At 45.9% G+C, this 10,000-nt stretch overlaps 1 protein-coding gene across 1 annotated transcript in view; it reads right to left on the bottom strand.

The window, feature by feature from the left end:
- Positions 1-2,074: 2,074 nt before the first annotated feature.
- The window catches only part of LOC133139217 (neurexophilin-4-like), a 23,201-nt gene continuing 15,275 nt past the window's right edge, over positions 2,075-10,000 (bottom strand). The window contains exon 2 of the mRNA XM_061258614.1: positions 2,075-2,872. Coding sequence (XP_061114598.1) covers positions 2,084-2,872 — 789 coding nt within the window. The 3' untranslated portion in view covers positions 2,075-2,083. The remainder of the gene's footprint in view (positions 2,873-10,000) is intronic.

Below are 10,000 nucleotides of genomic sequence, written 5' to 3'. Positions count from 1 at the left end.
CCTAGAGTTACTGTAGACCAATGTTCAGATGGTATTAGAAGCTCTAGAGTTACTGTAGATCAATGTTCAGATGGTATTAGAAGCCCTAGAGTTACTGTAGATCAGTGTTCAGGTGGTATTAGACGCTTTGCACAATTGCAATCCCAGAATTGACCCAATCTGTTAATTTTTCATCATGAATATATTCATGAGAGATTTTTGAGGTATAATTTATCCTCTTCAGCCATTTATGTCTGAAATAACTTTGCATGTCATGAAGGAAAAAGTCCCATTTTCACATTGTGCTATATTGAATATGACTACCTGGAGAACAATTCTAAACAACTTTAACTGATCAAAAGGTGCTGAATCCTTAGGCTCCTAATTGGCGGAAGTGTGAGCCATTAAAATCAACCAGCACATGACAACCGGCCATACCTGAATTGTTTTAACAATTTTAAGGAAAAACTTAAACACATCAACCTTTATTGAGCAAGACATTTTGGCTGTAACAAAAGCCCGTCCACAGGGCCCCCCCAGGACTGATCATCACCGCTGGAGGCTTTCGGGGTGAAGGGACTGAACTCTGATGGCTCTTGTTCTTTGGTTGTATTCTCTGTTTGGATAACTGGTCAGTGTAAAACTCTGAGGTTCCTATCGCTATAAGCTTTTTATAGTTTTTAATTTTATAGTCTTACCTGCAATGTACTGACAAACAAAAAATATAGCTGTTGGTCCCACTGAACTGTCAAGTGTAACTAGAGACTCGGCGAGTGTTATATTTTGAATTATTTGTCTTATTATTATCTACATCGGGTGTCTCATACTCAAAACATCAGCATAGTATTTCACCAGTCCCGATATGGACAAATGTTGTGTTTTTAAAGCCTGATTTATCTTTCCTTTCCGGTTTCCCTGTAAGAGAAGGATCGGTGGTCATTACAGAGGGGGTGAGTTACAATCTGCTGCATGTCTGCCCTGGCCGTGCCTTCATCATCTTCAGCATCATCACTTCCACTCAGACAACCAGCCCGTGGCATTATCACGTTTAATGTGCGTTTCATATTTACACACGGTCTATACATGTGGGTATTCTCTAGATTTACTGGTGATGTTTTACACTGTGCTCACACACCCAGTAGCTGAGTAAACAACAATAAATGAAATAAAAATGACTCCATTGCTGTGTCAGAACTGGGGAAAAACATACTTTAAATAGATGACACACACACGATATCAGAGTGCTGATTCTTCTCCAGTTTGAGACGTTTGATAGTTATTTCACAAGTCTTACTGTGAGTTTTTATCAAGATATCCAAGTCACAGTAAAAAAGTATTTGTGTAGTTTATTAATTACAGTAGAGCAGATGTTTATAGATGAGCTGGCAGTCTTTAAACTTCTGGGGGTAGTCTATGCCCACTGGGTTCCACTGGTACCAGCAATCACCTCCACTGGTGACCTGCTATGGTTCCACACACAGGATTAAACCCTGCTCCTCATTGGCTGCGAGCGTGCACCCAAACCACTGCTGTTGCTTGAACCACAATAATCACTGGGGACAAGATCTAAAAAGTAATTACCATGTTTTTGTGGGTGATATTAATTAAGGAGAGTGAGCGGGTGTAGATGAGTTGGTTGACCTGGATAAATTGGCAGCGAGGTTCACCACAGAGACTCTGCTGGGTGAGTTCAGATCTGATGCATACATGCGTTTGATCGAAATGAAAAGTGATTCAGAAAGTTTGGGGCTGCTGGTTACTCATCGTGTTGACGCACTGCTCTAGTGCAGGGACGGGTCTCAGGGTGGGTCTCAGGACGGGGTGTGAAATCTGGGCCGTGCTTGCACTGGAACCGGTAGCAACTCTCCCAGATCGACAGCAGAGGTTGGGGGCAAAGAATGCTGATGGAAAAAAATACAACTTGGCTTCTCAAACTGGGGGAGAACAGTGGGGCAAAAACACAAACAATACACCAGGACATGGTGCAGTGCAACTGCATAACACCCACCCCCCACCAACATAGCCCTGTCCTTAGTTTTGGGGAGGGGGGGGAGGGGGGGGGGGCGTTACATGTATCCTACTGCACGACCCTCACAGGCTCCTCTCAGCCAAAGTACGGCAGGTCATTCTGGAAGTTGTAGTCCGGACAGACCTTCTGCACCAGCTTGTAGTCCACGCTGTAGAAGGAGATGAAGATGCAGATGACCTTGAAGGGCTTGGCGCAGAGCCAGGCGGTGTGGGACTGCGTTTGCTCCAGGAAGCAGGTCTGCGCCGGGTCGTACAGACACGGCCTGGGCTTGCGCACGCGGTTGGTCTTCTCGTACTCCACCTGGCAGTTGAACGCCACCTTCTCCTTGGACTGCAGCGTGGACTGCTCCGGCTCCTCCTCCCGGGGCTGTGGCCCGGGGGCGGGGCGGGGGTGGAGCCAGGGCGGGGCCTGGAAGGCCACGGCCTTGGAGGGCGGCACGATGCTGATGGTCACGTTGCCGAGGACGGAGGAGTTGTGGCGGAAGTAGACGCTGAAGGTGCCGTTGACGTGGTCCACGATCTTGCCCGTCACCAGCAGGGTGAACTTGAAGGCCTTGATGTTGACGTAGAAGTCGCCCCAGCCGAAGATCTTCTTGGCCTTCATGGCGGTCTTGGTCTGGGGCCGGCGCTTGGAGCGGTAGGGGGCCTTGGTCTGGGCGAGGGAGTGGTTCCGCGCCCAGTCTGCGGGGCTCAGCAGGCTGTATCTGGGGGGCTCGGACTCTGAGTCGGGGGCATCCGGGGCGGAGAAGATCTGGGACGTCTCAGCTCCGCCCCCATAAGGTAGGGCCTTCAGCACAGAGCCAGCTGGAGCCAGAGGCAGGAAGTCCAGAGACTCAGAGACCTGCTTCTCCACGCCCTGCACCTGCTGACACACACACACACACACACACACATATACACACAGTAGCAGTACTACCAGACCTTTAAGTAGTTAAATAGTAGTTATATAATATATAATATAACTACATTATATTATATTGTATTTGATGTGTATTTGTAATTATATTTTTGTTCTTCTCTTTGCTGTGTGTGCGTGTATATGCGTGTGGGTGTGTGTGTGTGTGTGTGTGTGTATATATATGTACATTGATAATTTGGAAATGTGAGCCATAATGATACAAACGAATCAACAAATCAAACAAACAAATCATACTGTGTTTTTGCTCACAAACCTATCTGAGTTCTCAAACACTGAGCACTACGGCAGAGTGCTGTCTGAGTTCTCAAACACTGAGCACTACAGCAGAGTGCTGTCTGAGTTCTCAAACACTGAGCACTACAGCAGAGTGCTGTCTGAGTTCTCAAACACTGAGCACTACAGCAGAGTGCTGTCTGAGTTCTCAAACACTGAGCACTACAGCAGAGTGCTGTCTGAGTTCTCAAACACTGAGCACTACAGCAGAGTGCTGTCTGAGTTCTCAAACACTGAGCACTACAGTTGGAAAGTCGTCTCGAACATGCTGTCCTAAATCACCTCCCCCCCACTGGCTGGGCAGATATCTCATCTCATATTCAGGTCACTTGTCTTTTCCAGGATTTCTTTGGCTGGGTTCAGCTTCCTTTTGGAAGGCAGACACTTTTCAACATTTTAGATGCAGTTTTTTTAATCTAATTTTGTTTTCATTTCCAGAATTTTGGACAGCACAGCGCAGCACACATTTGATGGATAGAGCTCGCGCCTCAGCCCAACTTCTCCTCTCGTAATATAATCAACACGGAGGCTGATTATTCACCCAGCTAAAAGTGCTGAGCTGCACGCACACTCTGAAACACACTCACACACACAAACACGCCCAAATACACTCAGTCTGAAACTGGAACACATGAAAACACTCTGATACATGTGCTCACACAAACATACTCTCTCACATAAAAACACACACACACACACACACACACACACACACACTCACATCTCTCTCTCTCACACACACACATACACACACACACACACTCTCTCTCACACACACACACACACACACACATCTCTCTCTCTCTCACATAAAAACATACACACACACACACACACACACACACTCTCTCTCACACACACACACACACACACACACACACACACACACATCTCTCTCTCTCACACACACACATACACACACACACACACACACACACTCTCTCTCTCTCACACACACACACACACCAGTTTTCTCCCCTTCAGTCGAGATCATACAGCTCCTGTACATTACAGTCCTGTGCATTACATCTGCATTACAGTCCTGTGCATTACAGCCCCTGTGCATTACAGCCCCTGTGCATTACAGCTCCTGTGCATTACAGCCCCTGTGCATTACAGCTCCTGTGCATTTCAGTATTTCACATATAACACCCTGACCCTACAATACAATCAGCATTTCTGAATAAATGCCGTTAGTGTTTGTTCCTTTCAACAAGCAAATATTATACAATTTTAACAAGTACAAGTACAAGTACATTTAATGTTTTAAGCTGACACATGCTGATATTAAATCAATGTTCACACCACATGAATATACAGTAAGACAACAGGCCATCCTGTGTGCTCTCATACATTATGAATGACATGCATAGATATGAACAGCCTGCAGACTAACCTCAAATTACACCTAACGCATGCCTGAGTCCAGGCTCAGATTCACCTGCGCGTTTCATCAACAGCTAACTACACTCTAATACCGAATATGAAGTGAACGAGGATTCATTTGCACCAGATTACCTATCTAAACACAGGGGAGTGGCTGATGTTTCAGTCAGTCACTTCTTCAGAGCATTTCTGTATTTCCTCTGATGCAAAGTTGTGAGCAGCCAGAAATATTCCCCAGAGCGATCCGTTAAGGGTTCTGAGTGACGCGTGCTCCATCTATGTCTGTTGGACGCGTGATTTTATTGAACATTTTAATCTGAACCTACGAAACACTCTGTAATACTGAGGCCCGTGGGAGGCTAAGTAAGGGAATTGCACCCCTAAGGATACCGTGAGAAAGCGGTGCTATTCGTCAGCCCAGAGCCGACCGCCGAGAGACTCAGTGTAAAGCGAAAGTCAATTACCATATTCTCATTCTCGCACTGCTAATATACGGTAAGACTGTACAAATAGAAAGCCTACTTTTGTACGATTATTGCCAAAAGAGCAGGAATAACGCTCGTGCTGTTTTCTGCCATTCCTCGCCTACTCAACCCATCCCCAGTGACTGACCGGCAGGGTCTCAGAGAGGGGGGAGCGCGCATTAAACTCGCATGATAAAATGAAAAGCAAAACATCTGGCAGAGTAAGCACCCTCAGAATTATAATGCCGCACTTTCCAATAAACCCGCACCCAGCCAACATAAATACTTTCACTGAGATTAGGGAGGATACGCGCTGATGAAGATTTCAGCGTATGAAGCCTCTACCTGTCCTCCCCCCCCTGCCCCCTCAGAATTCTTCAAAGCACCTTCTTCAGCTCATCTCTCCACGCTCGAGATTATAAACTCCTCTTTAGAAACTGCCATTTTCCCACCTTCTTCTCTGCTGCGAAACCTCCGCTTGAGAAATCTCATTTAGACGGCTCGGTTTTAGCACCTTTAAACATACAACCAGCCTACCATTACTAAGTAATATGTTGGAGAGTATAGAGGAAAATGAAGTTTGTCTTCTGAGCAAACAATAAAGTGTATAACTCAGAGGTTAAGTCGACTCATATGGTTTGAGAGAACCAATAACCTTGAATCTTATATAAAATAAAGAAATATTATATATGCATTAATCTCACAGGCAGGGTTCCACACTGGATCTGTACACATTTAACGGGGATAAATTATTTGTCAACTCGTGTTCCACGTGTCTAGTAATGCCTCTCTGCTCTCCAAATCGAAAATAGATTAAATGTACACTAGGCTGGACTGTCTGGCTAAAAAATAATCTGGATACAAATGCCTGAGAATGCAGCAGTCCCAGATTCCCCCCGAAGCAGCACGGCCAGCCCTCACTGCAGTCCGCTGGCCCCCGCGTCTTTAAGAATTGATTTTGCGCTCACATTACTTGTGCATAAAGCACACGCTTTAGTGGCTTCTTACATTTCTGACTATCTGTCATTTTACGCTCCGACTCCAGCCCCAAGTTCTGCACCGCTAGTTCACTCAGCGGACCAAAGGTTAGACACAACAAGACGGGCAAGCTGCCTTCTGCTTTCGTCCAGTAGATCTGAACACTCTTCTAAAAATCTTAGAGATAAGTTTTATTTTAAAAACCTTTTCTTATTGTTTTTATTCCTGGTTTAATCTTACTTTAGTCCTGTTTTTTAAATATTGCGTCTATTTTACTAAATTGCCTGACAATTCATTTATCTAATGCTTCTCATTTGTTTTATTAATCGAGTATATATTTTATTTTGTTGGATAGCATTATATTGTACAATATAATTTCCATGTATTATTATTATTATTGCTATTATAACAGAATCCATCAGAATTCCCAGGACAGTAGATGATTATGGTTGTTCTAATGCAGTGTCGGTACTGTACATTATGAATATGTGGCCCAAAAATATTAGTCTTCTAGCATCCTCCACAGGGTTTACCCTGTCCTCTACAGAGAGACTAATGCCTCTCTACTCTCACTGTCTGCTCTCTCTGTCTGCTCTCTCTGTCTGCTCTCACTGTGGTAATGCCTCTCTGCTCTCACTGTGGTAATGCCTCTCTGCTCTCACTGTGGTAATGCCTCTCTGCTCTCACTGTCTGCTCTCACTGTGGTAATGTCTCTCTGCTCTCACTGTGGTAATGCCTCTCTACTCTCACTGTGGTAATGCCTCTCTACTCTCACTGTGGTAATGCCTCTCTACTCTCACTGTGGTAATGCCTCTCTGCTCTCACTGTAGTAATGCCTCTCTGCTCTCACTGTGGTAATGCCTCTCTGCTCTCACTGTCTGCTCTCACTGTGGTAATGCCTCTCTGCTCTCACTGTAGTAATGCCTCTCTGCTCTCACTGTGGTAATGCCTCTCTGCTCTCACTGTAGTAATGCCTCTCTGCTCACTGTGGTAATGTCTCTCTGCGCTCATTGTGGTAATGCCTCTCTGCTCTCACTGTGGTAATGCCTCTCTGCTCTCACTGTGGTAATGCCTCTCTGCTCTCACTGTGGTAATGCCTCTCTGCTGTCACTGTCTGCTCTCACTGTAAATCGATCTGAAAGCGTCATTATTATCTGCAAACATCCTCTGGGGAGAGCTGTTGAAATGATTCTGCTCTGAGAAATATTACAATCACAACTTTTCACAAAACATCCTGAAAACACACACACACACACACACACAAACACACACACCAGCCCTCCTTTTTAATTTTAGAGCCAGAGGCATAGACTAAGAAATGAGTTTAAGGAAGAGGTGATTCAAGCTGCCAGACATCATACACATAACACAGGATGATAAACATTAAAAATGGGAGAAAGACAGACATAAATATTATTACTTTGAAAGCCCATATGGATGTTTTCAGCAAAGAAAACTTTAATAACTTTAAACTTAATTTAGCTATAAAGCTGAAGTTTTGTGGAAGTGAGAGACAAACATGGTGAAGGATCTGCAGCGATTGGAGAATGCAACGCCTACTGCTCTCCCCTACAGCCTGTAGAGATCCTACAGCAAGGTCCTTTAAATTCAACAAGATTCACAGCCCCTGGAGCACCCAGACATGGGCACATACACACACATACCAACATGCACATAAACAAACACACACACACACACACACACCAACATGCACATAAACAAACACACACACACACACACACACACCAACATGTACATAAACAAACACACACACGCACACACCAACATGCACACGCCCACACACACATAAACAAACACACACACACACACACACCAACATGCACATAAACAAACACACACACACACACACACACACACCAACATGCACACGCCCACACACACATAAACAAACACACACACACACACACACACCAACATGTACATAAACAAACACACACACACACACACACCCACACACACATAAACAAACACACACACACACACACCAACATGCACATAAACACACACACACACACACCAACATGTACATAAACAAACACACACACACACACACCAACATGCACACGCCCACACACACATAAACAAACACACACACACACACCAACATGCACACACACATAAACAAACACACACACACACCAACATGCACATAAACAAACACACACACACACACACCAACATGCACATGCCCACACACACATAAACAAACACACACACACACGCACACACACACATAAACGAACACACACACACATACACACACACACTCAGACATGGGCACACACACACATAAACAAACACAAACACACACACAGACATGGGCACACACACACATACACACACAGACATGGGCACACACACACGTACAGACATGGGCACACACACACACACACACACACACACCAACATGCACACGCCCACACACACATAAACAAACAATCACACACACACACACACACCAACATGCACATAAACAAACACAAACACAAACACAAACACACACACACACACACACACACACACATTTATTGTACCTCCTGTGTTGTTAGTAGGAGGGCAGCCCTGGCAGGGTGGAATAACCCTTACTGCACAGTAAAGAGAGGAGTGTGTGGAGCAGGGGGGCGGCGGGCTTGTATTACGCTGCAGCAAGCAGGACTCCGGAACATTCAAAAAGTGGGGAAAACTTCTCATTAACAAACGGGAAAAACCGGGAAAAACCGAGGTCGATCCCTGGAGGAGCGGCTGCATGCTATTTCACACCGCATGTTATTTAAGAGTTCCAGGCGGATGAAGCCATCGGGAGAAGGGGGGGGGTGGACTGTAAATATCACAGTGCAGGTGTCTGGAGCTAATTATGCTCATGAGCTGGTGTCAGCTTGAGAAGCTCTCTCCGCTGTAACATAATGTGTGTGTTCACTGAGACACAGCTTAACTGACACTCTTAATGTTCTCCAGATTGCCTGGGCGGAACGGTCGCCTGGCGGTCGTGTGTTCGACTCCCGACTGTAGGGGCGCTGGTTCAAGCCCCCGGTTGGAAGGTAGGGATGCTCACCTGCTTCTGAAGGATGAATTTTGGTCCCTAAATTAAAAAAGAACCCTGCGGTTGGGCCCTTGAGCAAGACCCTTAACCCCAAAAACCCTTGCAGAAGAGGACCATGTTCTCAGGGCACCCTTGCAGAAGAGGACCATGTTCTCAGGGCACCCTTGCAGAAGAGGACCATGTTCTCAGGGCACCCTTGCAGAAGAGGACCATCTTCTCAGGGCACCCTTGCAGAAGAGGACCATGTTCTCAGGGCACCCTTGCAGAAGAGGACCATGTTCTCAGGGCACCCTTGCAGAAGAGGGCCATGTTCTCAGGGCATCATCCCCCCTGGTTAGAGGATGGAGACGGAGGCCTGTGTATTACCTTTGCCATAAAATGCTCAAATGTGTGGATTTCATGTGTAATACAAGTTATAAATACTTGTGTACAGGTTACACCATCGATACAGGTAAGTACAGAGTGTGCAGGTTACACCATCGATACAGGTAAGTACCTGAGCGTACAGGTTACACTATCCTACAGGTAAGTACCTGAGCGTACAGGTTACACTATCCTACAGGTAAGTGGCTGAGCATACAGGTTACACTGTGTCACTGTTAAGTTTACTCTGTCAGGAGCATACGTCTTACTTGTGCTTTTAAACTGCAGTCATTCAGAGTCACACACTGTGCTGGATTGGGGTGGTTTTTAAGTGATGGGAGTTTTAGACGCGGGCAGGTGAGGGGTGGGGATGGGGGGGTGGTGGTTATGTGTGACCCCCCCACCCCCGTGCGCTGTTGGGAGAGCTGACATGAGTGGCAGTCAGAGGCGGTTGCTGATGGCCTGTGTGATGGAGGCACACTGAGGCACACTGTATATTTATTTATAAAGAGGAGCAGAGGAGAGTGGGGGAGATGCTCGGGTGCTGTC

This window comes from Conger conger, chromosome 10 (assembly GCF_963514075.1).
Source record: "Conger conger chromosome 10, fConCon1.1, whole genome shotgun sequence".
Classification (NCBI taxonomy): Eukaryota; Metazoa; Chordata; class Actinopteri; order Anguilliformes; family Congridae; genus Conger; species Conger conger.
Note: the sequence above shows the minus strand (reverse complement) of the source record. Positions and strands in the feature narration are given on the sequence as shown.